At 39.1% G+C, this 16,653-nt stretch overlaps 1 protein-coding gene across 1 annotated transcript in view; it reads left to right on the forward strand.

The window, feature by feature from the left end:
* LOC124149350 (ras association domain-containing protein 2-like) overlaps nt 1–16,653 on the forward strand; it is a 128,651-nt gene continuing 111,998 nt past the window's right edge. The window contains exon 1 of the mRNA XM_046520883.2: nt 1–586. Within this exon, the coding sequence (XP_046376839.2) occupies nt 541–586 (46 nt within the window). The 5' untranslated portion in view covers nt 1–540. The remainder of the gene's footprint in view (nt 587–16,653) is intronic.

Consider the following 16,653-nt stretch of genomic DNA (forward strand, 5'->3'; position numbering starts at 1 on the left):
TCACAGGCAGGTCCATACTTGGACAGGAAATTGAGGAATGCGAAAGTGTTCAGAAAATAGCATTTCAAACGCCTAGCTCTCAATCACATATATTGAGCGTTTATCGATCTTGCGTATGTCTGTGTTCGCAGAAGATTCCTGTAGTGAATGGACTCGTCCGTTGCTGTCCTGTGCGAACTTGCCTTACCTATTGTCTTTGGTAGATGGATCACCCCGATAACTCTTGGCTACCGTGGTTTGAGTTTTTTCAGTGAGATCGCATGGAAATGTAGAGGATCTACGGCACACTTTCGTCTGAAAAACCACAACGCGTAAAAGCATTAATAATTGAACGCATTTTCAGCTAGAATCACTCAGTGGATGTACGCGGTGTCACAGCCTTCGGAACTATGCCGTAGTGGTGTCATGGGCGAAGAGTAACTATACACACCTACAACGCTTCAGTGAATTGTTTGCGTTATATTATTATCAACTGGGCCGTGTTTCGGCTCGGCTCTAACAGTCAATCTGGGGGCAGGGCGCAGTTCACCCACCCCAGACATGCAAAGCAACGTATGCGGGAATTGCGGGCGCCCCGTGTACTTTGGTAAGTGTTTTAACGCTTATTTACATTTTGTGATTTTCATGTTTGTATGTATATATATGATTGTTTATCATCGTGGGTCGTGGTGTTTATGTTTGAAGTATATTAAACCCAGTGACTGTATATTGTGTCAACTTTCAACGTCCCTTGCATAGCTTCCGAACAACTGTTGAATGGGGGCTGTTGCTGTCGCCGGTTTAACCTGTGTGGAACAGCTGTTGCACGTGCAGTACTTACCTGTAATTAATATATGTCAACCTGCGTAGTTATGTGATGTATGAGTTCAATTGGTGTTGATTATATGATATATACGATCAAAGGGTGTTCCATGTTTCGCAATCGGAAGCTTACTGTCGTTCCGCATGGAATGACCACAGGCAATAATCAGGTGATAAATCAACCATACACGAACAGCTGATATTATGAGCGGTGCGATCGACATGCTCTCGTAGTTGGTATATGTTTCGGGCCTATGTTTCAGTACATTTCATGTTTATCCCGGCAACATGTGGCCTGTCTTCAACCCCGTATAGTACATGGAGGAGTGTATTGTTTCACCCAGCTCATGTTTCGGTAGAATTATTGCGTGTTTATTGATTACATATCAAATCTCCTGGGACAGCACTGAACTAGGAGGACGTCGTTTAAGGGCAGCGAGATGAAACTGGACCTTCTGTTTGTTTAATGACTGTGGTGGTTGTTGTCATTTGAAAATGCTTATCTTGACCTATATTCAGTAGTCCATAACTTAAGGTGCAGCATACAAAATGCCTGCTGCAGTACCTGCCACACAAGTTGTTTAAACAAGCTTGTCAATCAAACACCATTTTGAACCAGCGTCAGTGTAACAGTTAATTACCACACTGATTAGATGGGTATTGTTTCATTGCTATCAGGTCAACTTCGGACTCTTGGTATGCAATCATATATGGCTAAACTAGTATCAGTTTCCAGTGAAAGATATGACTGTAATATGTTATCACATGTAAATGTCTGTCCAGTTCACCCTCATACACTTTGTGTACTTAAGGATGTACTCGTGACTATAAATTGTGTGTTAACCCAATGGGTAGGTCGTTTTCAAAGAAGCAAGGTATGTGCTTGAAAACATATGTACACAATGCTTGTCTCGTTTCAGTGCGAGTCGAGTTGTGACACTTGGGTCACTACCCCTGAATAAGTTTCCTTGACATGTTTCCATTCAGTATTTTTTGCATCCAAATACAAGCTGCCATTAAAATAATGAATAGAAGGCCTAGTCACATTAAGATTCTCACGCCCATTTCTGCTTTGTACTGCATCAAAACTTATGTAAAATTGTTTGATAGGCATTACTTAGAAGTTGATGGATGACAAGATAGACACAATTTTTATGGATAACAACTTCTTTAATACTGTAAAAAGCGACGTTTCGGTATAGATCCTTATACCTTGCTTGACAACGGTATAAAGATCTATGCCGAAACGTTGCTTTTTACAGTATTAAAGAAGTTGTTATCCATAAAAATTGTGTCTTTCTTGTTATGTAAAATTCATAAGATTATTTTTAGAAAGTGTGTTATGGTGATACATTTAAATGTCACTCACAGAAATGTTGTTTCCATCAGCTGAGACACAAGTGCAGCAACTCTGGATGGTAATAGTGTTTTCATGGTCAGATGGGAACCTGAGACTTGGTAATGCCATTTGGAATAATGGTGAGCTGAATAACTGATTTACTTGGTCTGAATATGTAATTATGGAAAGGTTAATTTTTATGAAAGTGTAAGATGAGTTTTTAGAAGTGTATTCAGCTAAATATAAATCAAGAAGTTTAATGTTTACAACCTGCAATTTACTTCTAGTGCCTCACACACAGCTTGAGTTGTATACTTCCCAGGGAGATGAGAATGAAATCAAGGGAGTATGCCCCTGTGTGGTGTGGAGATATGACGTTAAATAAATAAATAAATAAATAAATAAAACTCAGTGGGATTGGTGTAGAAATTCTGCCAGCTGTATATTTACTGGGTGGTTAATATTTATTATGATCATTGATGATAAACTGGGTCATGATAGGACATTAACATGTGAACAGAAGCAGGTTCTTTCTTTTTCCTGTTTATGGAAATATTAATCCATAATGTACTTATAATGAAAAGGATAATGCTAACTGATTACTAAGTACAAAACATACATATGTGGAATTGAAACTGATTTGAATATATATGTATACATTGCACATGAAATCCTCAACCTGAATGACAATAAATGACTTTAAAACTGTTTATATTTCTGTAATAACATTGAAAAATAAAACAGAGATATCCCACATGGTCAATAATTTAATTCCTAAATTGATACACACCTAATTACACATATGGATTAAAGGTCTGATTAAATAATCATGATGGAGGGTTGGGGGTTGCAATGATTTTATACTTATTTATATAAAAGAGGGGTGTACGACTTGATAATACAGAAATACTGTACAAAGTAGTGTTAAACCAAACTTATTAATCATGTACAGTTAAATCACCCACACTACAGCCCAGACTTAGGCTGCCACAGAGGCGTGCTAAGAGGGTCAATCTGCGGATTTCTATAAAAGTGGTATTAAAAGCTTGAAGGACAAATGGAATAGGTGTATTGAGGTGAATGGAGATTGTATTGAAAAATAAAAGTGTAAAAGATATTCTGCGACTTGGTCTTATATTGAAGTTGCAAAACGTATTGATCGCCCCTCGTATATACTCCATGGCAAAATAATTGTGGTCTTTATAAAAAATATAATTAATATTTTTGGGTAATGATGTTGATCTGGGCACCATGGTTCACAGCCTGGAAGTCTAACTGTGAACACAACAAAGAACTACTACTGAAGATAGAGGAGAGTATGGGAAAACATAAAGTCACACATAAGACTTTCTGAACCCTTTCAAATCTCTTGAGGGGAACATAAATAACCACATATTTCTCTTTAAATGAGCACTAAAGTTGGTGAGCTGGGTTTAAATTTGTTTAAATTTCAATTTAAAAGTCTTTCCGCGATTTACAGTGAAATGCAACCAATTTACGATAGTGGCAGAATAGGAAAATTATGCTTGTGAAAATACAGGGATGGTGATATATGCTATGGTGCAAGTCTTGACAAATAAGAAACAAGGTTTGTGGTCGGGGCTCAAGATTAGGGTTGGTATGGCAACCAGAAACATATATTTGTTTTTTGTCTTACGGAGTAATCTTTAAAGCAATAGAGAAGAGTTTTGTGAATGTGCTTTTGAAGTATAAGTAGCAGTCAGATAGCAGAGTGGTTAAACCGTTCACTTGCCACGCTGAAGGCCTGGGTTCGATTCCCCACATGGGCACAATACGTGAAGCCCATTTCTGGTGTCCCCAGCCGTGATATTGCAGGAATGTTGCTAAATATGGTTTGAAATCATTCTCTCTCACTCTAAAATATAAAAAATAAGAACATATAAGTTACTTTTGCCACTGTGTTTCATTAAAAATACCATGGATCCAGTACCCAGCCCCCGAAATGATCAGTCCTGAAGTCAAGACATTTTCTCCAGGTGACACCTAAAACTATAAGTGAGTTGTGTTGGTACTGCTTGTTACATGTGACTAGCCATGTCAATACCGGCCGCTGAAGTGGCACAGTGTCAACATAATGATAGATGACCTTTATCTTGGTGAGAGAGTTCCCATCCGTGCTGTCGTCATCACGTCATATCTACCAGGGTATACACCCAGGCTGAGAGGCTCTATCAGACATGGTTATCCTAGTGACAGGAAATGGAGGTTTCTCACGACTGTCAGTCTCATGGTGCGTAGTAGTTACCCTGCTGATGGGAACATGTTGTGCAATGATGACCTGGGTGATACAGTCCAGAGTTGTGATTATGGCCGACAACAATGAAGAGAAAGTCTTTTTTTAAGGAAACACTTTTTGTAGTACTGACACATTTTTTTATGGGAATAACAATGTTATTGTGTGCTGTATTGAACAAGTACTCATTGGTCAGACTTGCTGACTTGGTTGTTGGACTGACACAATTTTTTATGGGAATAACAATGTTATTGTGTGCTGTATTAAACAAGTACTCATTGGTCAGACTTGCTGACTTGGTTGTTGGACTGACACAATTTTTTATGGGAATAACAATGTTATTGTGTGCTGTATTAAACAAGTACTCATTGGTCAGACTTGCTGACTTGGTTGTATGTCATTGTATCCAAATTGTGTAGATTGATGCTCATGATGACAATCACTGGATTGTCAGGTCCAGACTCGATTACAGACGTCCGTCTTATATCTGGATTATTGCTGAGTGCGTCATTAAATAACTAACAATCATGGTTTTATCAAAATAAACACATTTGTGATGTCTCATACAGAGTCGTGTTGTGTGATGTATATATGTAGATACGGAAGCAGTGTTGAACCTTTTCCAAAGTGAATAGATGGACATTATTAGAGAGTGAGTTGGGTGTAACATCGCTTTTAACAGTATTCCAGTTATATCACGGCATGTCAGCTAAATGTGGGAGGAAAGCCCGAAGTGATGCAGGTCTCAGACATTTACCACTTCGGTGAAACCCACGAGGACGGGTATGGTGCTGACAAACCTAGAAACATAATCAGGGCGAACCAGGATTCGAACCCATAATCATAGGTTTCTGGTGTGCCCAAGGGACGCAACTCTGCACAGCGAATTGCAGCGCCTTAGACGACTGGGCCACCCGTGCCCACGATGGACATTATTAAGTTGCTGTGGCGTGGTACATATAGAAACTGCTCTGGGCTTGGAAGTGTTAGTTAGTTAGTTAGAAGTGAAATATTGTATAATGAACTCCATGGAACTCCATGGTTACACTACAAGTCACTAATGTAACTAAAGTCACGCATTCCTTCCAAATTTTATATGTTTGAATAATGACAAAGCAACTTCAGTGTATGCATGAACAGATCGTTTTATACGTGCATCTAAACACATTTTGCCAAAGCTACGATCTAACTATTCCCAAGTGGACATTTTGTACCCATCACTTGAGACCTACAGCAGGTACCCGGGTAGTAAATTTGGACTTGTCCCTAAAACCGCTATATCTTTAGGTTTGTCAGCTCTTGCGACAAACATGCGACACAGTGGGGCTCTTCTACCAAGAAATACCCACACAGGTCAGTGAATGGTCAAGGGATATTATTGAACTTAAAAATTCAATCTAGTTGCACAGTTAGTTTATTTTTTGGAAGTGAATAAATAACACTATGACTAGTGATGACTGAACTTATTTTAATCTCATCAAATTTAAACCGTCTTCATCAATACAAAGATTTGTCTCTGCCAAAATATATGTTCAAGCTATCCAACAAATGCTCATTCTCTTTAGAAAGTATTCAAGTCAGCCTGTGAGATTTGACAGACAAATATAACTAATTAAGAAACAGAGAGTCCAAACAGGTTCAGCAGAAACAACATCCAGACATACTCCCACCTTGTGGATGTCCACTGATGTACTGCTGCTGCTGCTGCTGCACTGAGCGTGATCGGTTCAAGGCTTGTGTAGTTATTCAACCCGGGCTGGTAAACACTAGTAAGCTTTAACAAACTAGGGTAGGTCAGCTGTTGTAAATATAACGTTGTGCATATTGTCAGTTTCTTTTCTGTTGGTAAATTTTGTTGCTTGATTAGAACGTTAGGATGTTGTATCTTTGCAAGAGGTGTGGATTGTGGAATTTTGATTTGGGGCGAAATGGTTTGTTTTGGATAACGTAGCGATAAAATATAGTGAAGTTGTTTTTGCTTCGTTTGTTTTAATAAAACTTTGTTCTACTTTCCTGAAAACAACTTATACTGACTTCTGCTGGACAGTCAATAGTACAGAACCATTTTGAATGTAAACCTTCATATTTTTCTATCATTGTACTTATTAATATTTTATAATGTGCTGATATTGACGAAATATACCTTGTATTAATGACAAGTTATTCTACATAAATCAATGAACACATACGTTTAATATGCTAAACGTGCTCACAATACACATAAAACAAAGGTGTGGGCTCTCAAAGAAGCGTGACGTTGGGAACATTTAAAGTTTTCAGAGGAATTTTATTGTCCTCCATGTTGCATGGTGTTGTGTGTGGTGACCAGGCTGAGGACTGCGCCACACCAGGATGTCACATGAAGTACAGACTGATGTAGAACACAGATAAAAGGTTGATCATGCCGCTGGAGATCACAGAGAGGCTTTTGTGGAAGATAAAAGCGAGGCATGTTGACTTTATGTGAAGATGTCACATGAAACCTGTGTGGGTGTGACTTTAATGATCTATGCATCTGGTGCTGTTTTATGATGAAATATACTTCATGGACGAGGGATTTTTTACAGTGCTGGTACAATAAGATAGCGATTGCTTGAATCCCGCCTTGTTGGATATTCAGGATGTGACTTTATGTTGTTTATTTGAAGGATTGTACAGTACAGAAATGTCACGTCATGTTACATTAAAATTTGAGAAATACATAGTACCTTGAAATCTCTATTTGATTATTATTTATGACGTGAAGACACTCTTGCATATAGAATGATTATATTTCAATTTAAGAGTGGATATATTAACTTAGAAACACAAACACTCCACATAGGATTGTGTTATATCAAGGACTATGTTTTGCAGTATCCGAGGAATAGCATCCTGTATGTTATCTAGGACTATGTTTTGTAGTATCCGAGGAATAGCATCCTGTACATTATCTAGGACTGTGTTTTGTAGTATCTGAAGAATAGCATCCTGTACATAATCTAGGACTATGTTTTGTTATATCCGAGGAATAGCATCCTGTACATTATCTAGGACTGTGTTTTGTAGAATCCGAGGAATAGCATCCTGTACATTATGAAGGTCTATGTTTTGTAGTATCCGAGGAATAGCATCCTGTACATTATCAAGGTCTATGTTTTGTAGTATCCGAGGAATAGCATCCTGTACATTATCTAGGACTGTGTTTTGCAGTATCCGAGGAATAGCATCCTGTACATTATCTAGGACCATGTTTTGCAGTATCCGAGGAATAGCATCCTGTACATTATCTAGGACCATGTTTTGCAGTATCCGAGGAATAGCATCCTGTACATTATCTAGGACTGTGTTTTGTAGTATCTGAGGAATAGCATCCTGTACATTATGAAGGTCTATGTTTTGTAGTATCCGAGGAATAGCATCCTGTACGTTATCTAGGACTATGTTTTGTAGTATCCGAGGAATAGCATCCTGTACGTTATCTAGGACTATGTTTTGTAGTATCCGAGGAATAGCATCCTGTACATTATCTAGGACTGTGTTTTGTAGTATCCGAGGAATAGCATCCTGTACATTATGAAGGTCTATGTTTTGTAGTATCCGAGGAATAGCATCCTGTACATTATCAAGGTCTATGTTTTGTAGTATCCGAGGAATAGCATCCTGTACATTATCAAGGTCTATGTTTTGGAGTATCCGAGGAATAGCATCCTGTTCATTATCTAGGACTATGTTTTGCAGTTTCTGAGGAATAGCATCCTGTACATTATCTAGGACTGTGTTTTGTAGTATCTGAGGAATAGCATCCTGTACATTATCAAGGTCTATGTTTTGCAGTTTCTGAGGAATAGCATCCTGTTCATTATCTAGGACTATGTTTTGCAGTTTCTGAGGAATAGCATCCAGTACATTATCTAGGACTGTGTTTTGTAGTATCCGAGGAATAGCATCCTGTACATTATCAAGGTCTATGTTTTGGAGTATCCGAGGAATAGCATCCTGTTCATTATCTAGGACTATGTTTTGCAGTTTCTGAGGAATAGCATCCAGTACATTATCTAGGACTGTGTTTTGTAGTATCCGAGGAATAGCATCCTGTACATTATGAAGGTCTATGTTTTGTAGTATCCGAGGAATAGCATCCTGTACATTATCTAGGACTATGTTTTGTAGTTGCCGAGGAATAGCATCATGTACGTTATCAAGGACTGTGTTTTGTAGTATCCGAGGAATAGCATCCTGTACATTATCAAGGACTATGTTTTGTAGTATCTGAGGAATAGCATCCAGTACATTATCTAGGACTATGTTTTGTAGTTGCCGAGGAATAGCATCATGTACGTTATCAAGGACTGTGTTTTGTAGTATCCGAGGAATGGCATCCTGTACATTATCAAGGACTATGTTTTGTAGTATCCGAGGAATAGCATCCTGTACATTATCAAGGACTATGTTTTGCAGTATCCGAGGAATAGCATCCTGTACATTATCTAGGACTATTGGACTGCGTCGCCCTCGTCATTCGGCAATCGAGTTAGAATTAACCATTGGGAATCTGGATAAACTACAGGGATAATTGCTATCATTATCAAAAAAACAGTCTAATATACTGAAAATCAGTGTCTAACTGTGACGTAGCTAAGTTTTGGCAACTTTGGAGATATAAATTTCGAAACAATTTTGTGAGGGCACGAGGCCTAGCCAAGCGGGATCAGTAGCCATGACTGGTAGACCTCTGCGGCTTGAAACCTTCTCCACAAATTGAAATAGTTGGATTTGGCCGAAACATGTTTGAATTGTTACCTTGTTTCGTTTTGTCGCTCTGTGTACATCTGACTACACTTCTTAACTATGACAGGACAGACCGACTGTCAACAACATTTGTCTCATAGACTAGGGTTAGAGTAGCTTCCCTTTGACAAAGGCCAGTTACTCTAGCAGGGAGACCGATGGATTGCCGCGAATGGCAATTATAAACAATTGTTGTTTTGCGTATATGTTGCTTCGTCACTGTATAAGAAACAGATTTCAGTTGGAACTATATTGGCTACTGTCACTGTCCGACTGACACATCACTTACCCTGTGATGTAATAAATATTAATGCGCGCATTCCAGGAAAACTCACAATGTTTCGGTAATGTTTGTGAGAAAGGGAAAGCGATTTTGAAGCACAGAATTAAAGAATGACATTATATGATAAAGAGGTTATCATGCTTGTGTGTTTGGAGATGGTAAATATCCTGTATTAGGAATAAACAGTATGTATTTAGCTCGCCAAGGCTCGCTAAATACAATGTTTATTCCTAATGCAGGATATTTACCATCCCAAAACACACTCGCATGATAACCTCTATGTATCAATATAAGTATTGACACACCATAATTCAATAAAGTTTGTGAAAGTTCACCTTTGCTCATTAAAAAATAATCCTGTGAGAAATCATTAGCAATCATCATCTACGTGTTAGTGCCCAAACTTGCATGTGTACTTGACATGCAAGGTAAGTCTACATTAACACTTTGTGTGGAGTACTTTCGATTTCGATTTCAAAGATGAAATCAATACTTTATGAGAAGGGTATTGGGTGTAATGATATAAAATGAACTAACATAGGGTGTGACGCAAGGTGTGATGCAGGCTGTGACCCTGAGGGTTTCATTATTACTGAGTCATAAACTTCTTCACATACAACTATGATATTGTAAGTTTGAAAACATGAGTCACTTTGAGAGTGTTAACCGAGATATTGGCATCTTGCGACATCACTCTGCAGTAGTCATCACTTTGCAATGCACAATTGATCATTTTCACACTTGTGCAATATATGCGTAATGTATTGATCACAGTGACACTGTAAATAGACAAACTTTCCTTGGTAGCGTTATGGTTAGTCCTATCTCTCAACAGAATATGGTTAGCTCAGCATCATGTGTGCTGGTGTCAGCTTCATCAATCAGCTTTCCTCCCACATCAAGCTGAGGGGCAGTGGGTAGTCTAGTGGTTAAAGCGTTTGCGTGTCACTGCCAAAGGCCTGGGTTCGATTTCCCACATGGGTACAATGTATGAAGCCCATTTCTGGTGTCCCCTGCCGTGATATTGCTGGAATATTGCTAAACATGACATTAAACCGAACCCACTCACTCACTCACTCACTCACACACTCACTCAAGCTGACATGCCGTAGCTGCATCCCCTGCATTAAATCAAACTCACTCACTCACTCATGAGGTGCACAGGTGGCCAGTTGGTTCGAGGTGTGACAATTAGCTGTACAGGGTTGCATCCAATGTTGGTGCCAGGATCTGCTAGTCAGGGGTTTGAATACCATAATTTTGATCTTTGGTATGCCAAGTATTCATGCTCATGGGTGTCTTCAAATTTGTAAACATCCTTGATGTGTATCACTTTCAGCATTAAGCTGACATTGAGATAACTGAAGATATTAGTGCAGCTTTCAGGATTAATCTGACATTGATAAATATGAAATTAGTACTGACTGTCACGTACGGTTACATATCAAATATTGAAGCGTTTTTCTGGTCTGGTCCAGACTTGATTATTTAGAGACCGTCGTCATATGTCCGGAATATTTCTGAGTGGCATTAAACAACAAACAAGCAAACAAACAAACAAACAAACAAACAAACAAACAAACAAACAAACAAAACAAAAGTGTGTCAAACCCATCTCAGTCACCAGTATGTTTTACTCTTGTTAAGTGTCATTTTATAGATTATTCATTAAGTTCAAACACTCACTCACTGTCTGAGGTTGGCGCCTTACAACTGGACAATATGTGAAGCCCTCCTCTGTGATAATGCTAATAGCAGCGTAAAACCTTTTTCACTCACTCACTCACTCATTAATAATTCATATTGCATCCATTGCCAATTATTTTCTATTTATTTTCCAATCACGTTTTTGGTATTTATTTTTGTTCGTTGTTTTTGTTGACATGTGCCCAGTCTGTAAATAATCAAGTCTGGACCAGACAATCCAGTGATTGACAACATGAGCATCAATCTACACAATTGAGATATGATGACATGTATCAACCAAGTCACTGAGCCTGACCACACCTCTACAACAAGCATGGGATTTTGACGAATAATTCTAACCCGGATCTTTACAACTTTTGTTAGAAGTAACATTAAAAGTGTTTAATGTTTCTTTTACACCTTGACCTTGAACAGTACATCTATTCAAAACTCCTCTGCAGTGCATCAGAATTATCCATATGATATTGATTATATGTTCCATTGTTGTCAGCGCAAGGAGCTCTGTATATTGTCAGCAGGTGAGAGAAGTGTCAACACCAGCCTTTTAACCTGTCACTGAACCAGGCTAATGCTGTTGTTTGTGAGGGGGATTAATCACAGGTTCAACTCGCTGTGGTGGTGTATATGTATGGGTTAAGTCCTCCCAGGTGTAGGGAGAAATCTGGAATGGAGGATAATGTCCCCCAGACAGATGTAATGTGATTTGGAGTTATATGGAGAGAATGTGCTATTTCCCTTAAGGAAGTTACTGTGATGTAAGGAAGGACCAAGTCATGACACAGAATTTGCTAAACAACTACAAGTTTCATTCTTGGTCTTAACGCTGTTTGTTCCAAATGAAACTTCAAGTACACAATTTCTGAAAACATGTAACATTTATCAACATTGTAAAATATAAAAAAGTAATCAGTCATTTTCTGAAGTAATCTCTCTCCACATGAACTGTCCCTTGCGAATGCCATGACGTCACCTGGACTGCGATGGCGTAAGGATACAATTGATGATGTCAGATGCTAAAAATCTGTTATGCTTCTGTGATAATTGAATTCGCTGGTTAGCAAATTGTGGGAACAAACGATTAATTCAAAATTGTTCTGATAGATATTGATCAAACTTAATATTTGATTAAAATGGTATCAATTTCACCAAGCCGAATGACCGATTTTTCAATTTTGGGAACATGAATAGTCATGAACTTTTCCAGGCTTGGAATCCGATTTAATCACCAGTAACAATGCATAATCACACCTCCGTTCATTTTACAATTAACACTAATGTGCAAGTAACATTTCAAAATACTTTTATGTTGTGTATATAATAAAATAATTATTCACTGCCAACTAAAGGCCCTCTGTCTAATTGCCTACTGGCTATTGACCCCCCTATCAGGATAATGTAAATGGTAAACCAAGGCAGACTGTCACCCGACTGAGAATTGAATGATCACACCCTGACTTACCGTGATGGCATATATAGATGCTCACTCTATCGACCATTAGGTTTGTGATTTATTGTTCATCATGGCTGTCACATTATGAGATCCCCTCCCTCACTCCCTCACTCGCTACTCATAACCTGGAAGTTTTAAGAGGTCAGATAAGTGTCAGACCTGGGAGGATGATGCATGAGTGTTATGACAATCTTGGAAGCAGAAGTATGATGTAGTATTTTGCACGCAGAGAGAAGGCATGCTCTTTATAAAACTGCTCTCCCGCTATGTATTATTTATATCATGAATTTGTATAGTCCCCTTTCCAATTTAAAACTGTTCAAATGAGCTCAGGCCATGATAGATGTTATTATTACCCCAGTCACTGGATCAGTGTGCACTCCTGATTTTCATTCTCAGCTCCCTGGGGAGTATACAACCCAAGCAGTCTGTGAGGTGCTAGAAGGTTAACAGTCACATCACATATCTTCCTATGCTTGTCGTAAGAGGCGAGACTGCCTCCATGGTCTAATGGTAGAGCATCCGCCCGGGGTTCGATCCACAGCCGCGTCATACCAAAAGACGTTAAAAGATGGTACTTGTTGTTACTCTGTCTGGCGCTCGGCATTAAGGGGCTAAAACAAGGACTAGTCGGCTCGGAGTCAGTATAATGTGTCTGAGTGGGGTATTCATGTTAAACTGCGGCATGGTATCTCAGTGTGCTAGCACTATAAATCGGCATCAGTCCGGACTAGTACAAGCAGCAACACACACACGCAGGCTATATAAGTGCAATAATCTTGGACGAGACGTTAAACCCCATTTTACCTCACCTCACATAAGAGGCGACTGACGGGATCGGGTGGTCAGGCTAGCTGATTTGGTTGCGTGGATCGATGTTCATGATGTCAGTCACTGGATTGTCTGGTCCAGACTCGATTATTTACAGACCGCCATCATATAGCTGGAAAAATTACTGAGTGCCAATTGACTGGTGAATATTTCAAACAAAGCCACTTGCCTAAGGTGACACCATGGTGCTACATGAGATCGTGGTGCCCTAGAAACTCTGACATGTCTCAAGCTGTTGAACATGGCCACTCTCTCAGCTGCTGCTTGTTTTCTGTTGTTCAATGTAGTTTTGTGAAATATGTCCCCCTGTGTGGGGTCCAGTGATGTACCCCATGTTCTGAAGGTTGACAAGTGACAGTGTGTGACATGGCAGTTTGGGAGGGAGGGGAGAGTGGGGCTGAATTTGAGCTTGATTATTATTCAAGTCAGTTGGAAGGTGGGGGTTGGGGTGGGGGCATAACGATTGCTTAAATATTTGTCCAAGCCAATAAAATGAAACCCAGCAACACTGAAGATATAGATAGGGTGTGCACAAAATAGCATCATATGACACTATAATTAAATAGGAATGAATTGTTTTATGGTTAATTTTTGCTGCCTCTAATTTCATGCATTATAAAATTAGATAATACACTGATATTCAATTGTGCATGTTTCTTAGTGTTATCAAAATGTGTGTGGGTGTGTGTGTGTGTGTGTGGGGGGGGGGGGGGGGGGGGGGGGGAGAAGGTGGGGGGGATGCTAGGGGCTACATGCTCAGCAATGTCGTATTTGTTATGGAAAGCATGAATTTATTCTCTGTAAATATGCTTGATGAAACATTTTTTGATGCATGGTATAAAATCAGTATTAAGCAACAAACATTGCTACTAGACTAAGTAGTATCCAACATCATTTGATCAGTCCATGATAGATGGCATGGGTTGCCCAGCCATCTATGGTGCCATGACCTGCTGTGCAGAGTTGCATCCCTTGGGGATGCCAGGAACCTATGATTGTAGGTTCAAATCCCAGTTCGCTCCAATTATGTTTCTAGGTTTGTTAGCACCATACCAATGCTTGTGGTAAACATCAGAGACCTGCATCATCTGGGCTTTCCTCCCACATTAAGCTGACACACTGTGATATAACTGGAATTCTGTTGAAAGCGGTGTTAAACCCAACTCACTCACTAGCCCATGATAATTTATTTAGCCTTGATAGTAGGATAGCATACTGTCACACACTTCCTCCAACAATTTAATCTTAACCACATATTACTAGGTTCTGTAGTTGTCTGGTATTCAGTTTTCCAAACATTTACTGTTATGTTGACATCACAAGTATGAAGTGACATCCGGCTAAATTTGAAAATCTTCCTTGACACAATAATGAACTAGACTCCAAAATGGGTTTCCAAACAGTTCATATGCCTCTGTTAATTTCTGACCACAACAAAAGGTATTTCTATAGGCCATCCAAGGCCTGCTGCTCCATGTTATTGACATGTCCAGTGATGACCAGAATGTGTGCAAACTGGCAGCTACTGTTGCTATTGACGAGCCCATGTGCCTGGAGGCTGCAGCTGTTTGTGAAGAAAGTTGTCGTGTTTGCGCTGGGCTGTACAAGATAAACCAAGTGTGTGATTGTTCAAATCATATGTGATCATGGGGTAACATGCCAAATAAACTTCATATTTGGCGTATCGGAAATGTTGTCAGAAGAATATTTTTTAGATTAAATATTTAGAATTTGTTGGATAATGTTAAGTTATGATTTGAATGTTTGTTTCTGAATCTTATTTTCCAGTGTTTTTTTCACAGCTTGACATGTGGGGTGGTATTTGAGTGAGTGAGTTAAAATTTGTTGTACCAGCATTATTTCAGTAATATAGTGACTGGTATTTGATGATTACTTTGCTGTTGCATGGGAGAAATAAGAAATAATACAATGTAGTAATATTTTTAAGAATAGTTCTGTTTGAAATAAAAATTAAAATAAGTTTTTAATGTTTGATGAAAAATAAAATAATTAAATACTTTATGACTGGTTAGGTTGAGAAAAGTAAATAAATGGTTTTAAAGTTGAAATTTCTATGAAAACTCTCTCCAGAATTGAAATCAATGATGCAGTTTCACGAGCGATGAGTTTTGTTTAATATTAAGGGTAAATACTGATAAATACTGAATTTGTTAAGCATCTGATGATACAAATGTCCACTATTCATTTGTTTTGTCAAAAGCTATGCAGAACAATTTGGTATTTTAGTGCTGATGTGATGTCTGATTTTGATGCTGATGCTGTGGCCCTGACTGCAAGAGGAAGAGTGTTTCAATGTACAGGAGGTAGTGGCACCCAGGGCTGTTCTGCTTGGTCCTGTAAGTCAGCACTGGTCCACAGTACTGGGGAGATCTGCTACATGTTTATAGTTCCTGATGACAAAGTCTACATAGGCAGGATGGAATTGGTCTTCAGCAACCCATGCTTGTCGTAAGAGGCAACCAATGGAATCGGGTGGTCAGGCTCCCTGACTTGGTTGATGCATGTCATCGTACCCCAAGTGTGTAGATCGATGGTTTTGATGTCAATCACTGGATTGTCTTGTCCAAACTTGATTATTTACAGACCCTCATCATTTAGCTTGAATATTGCTGAGTGTGGCTTTAAACAACAAACAGCAGATCACAGGGGACACAGGCAGCCCAGTCGTCTAAGGCGTCGTAATTCGCTGTTCAGAGTTGCGTCCCTTGGGCACGCCAGAAGCCTAGGATTGTTAATTTGAATCCTGGTTCACCCTGATTATGTTTCAAGGTGTGTCAGCACCATACCGATGCTCATGGGTTTCACCAAAGTGGTAAACGTCTGTGACCTGTATCACCAACATCAAGCTGACAAGCTGTGATATAACTGGAATGCTGTATAAACCGTTAAACCCAACTCACTCACTCGCTCACTGAGAGGCAAGCATCATGGTTATAGATGCAGTTAAAACGATATTTAACAAGAGTGAAACTGAGTAGGGTTTAACACACTTTTGTTTGTTTGTTTGTTGTTTAACGCCACTCGGCAATATTCCAGATATATGATATATGGCTGGTAATGCCATGTGCCTGAGCCTCGTCCTTCTTTAAGTACACAAGGCCCTGATGTTGGACAGTATATTTATGACAAATGTAAAAATAATATGGACCTGCTGCTTCTTGAAGAAGATATTTTATGTGAAATTAGGATGCTGCATC

This window comes from Haliotis rufescens, unplaced genomic scaffold, assembly GCF_023055435.1.
Source record: "Haliotis rufescens isolate VD_foot unplaced genomic scaffold, xgHalRufe1.0.p SCAF_11, whole genome shotgun sequence".
NCBI lineage: Eukaryota > Metazoa > Mollusca > Gastropoda > Lepetellida > Haliotidae > Haliotis > Haliotis rufescens.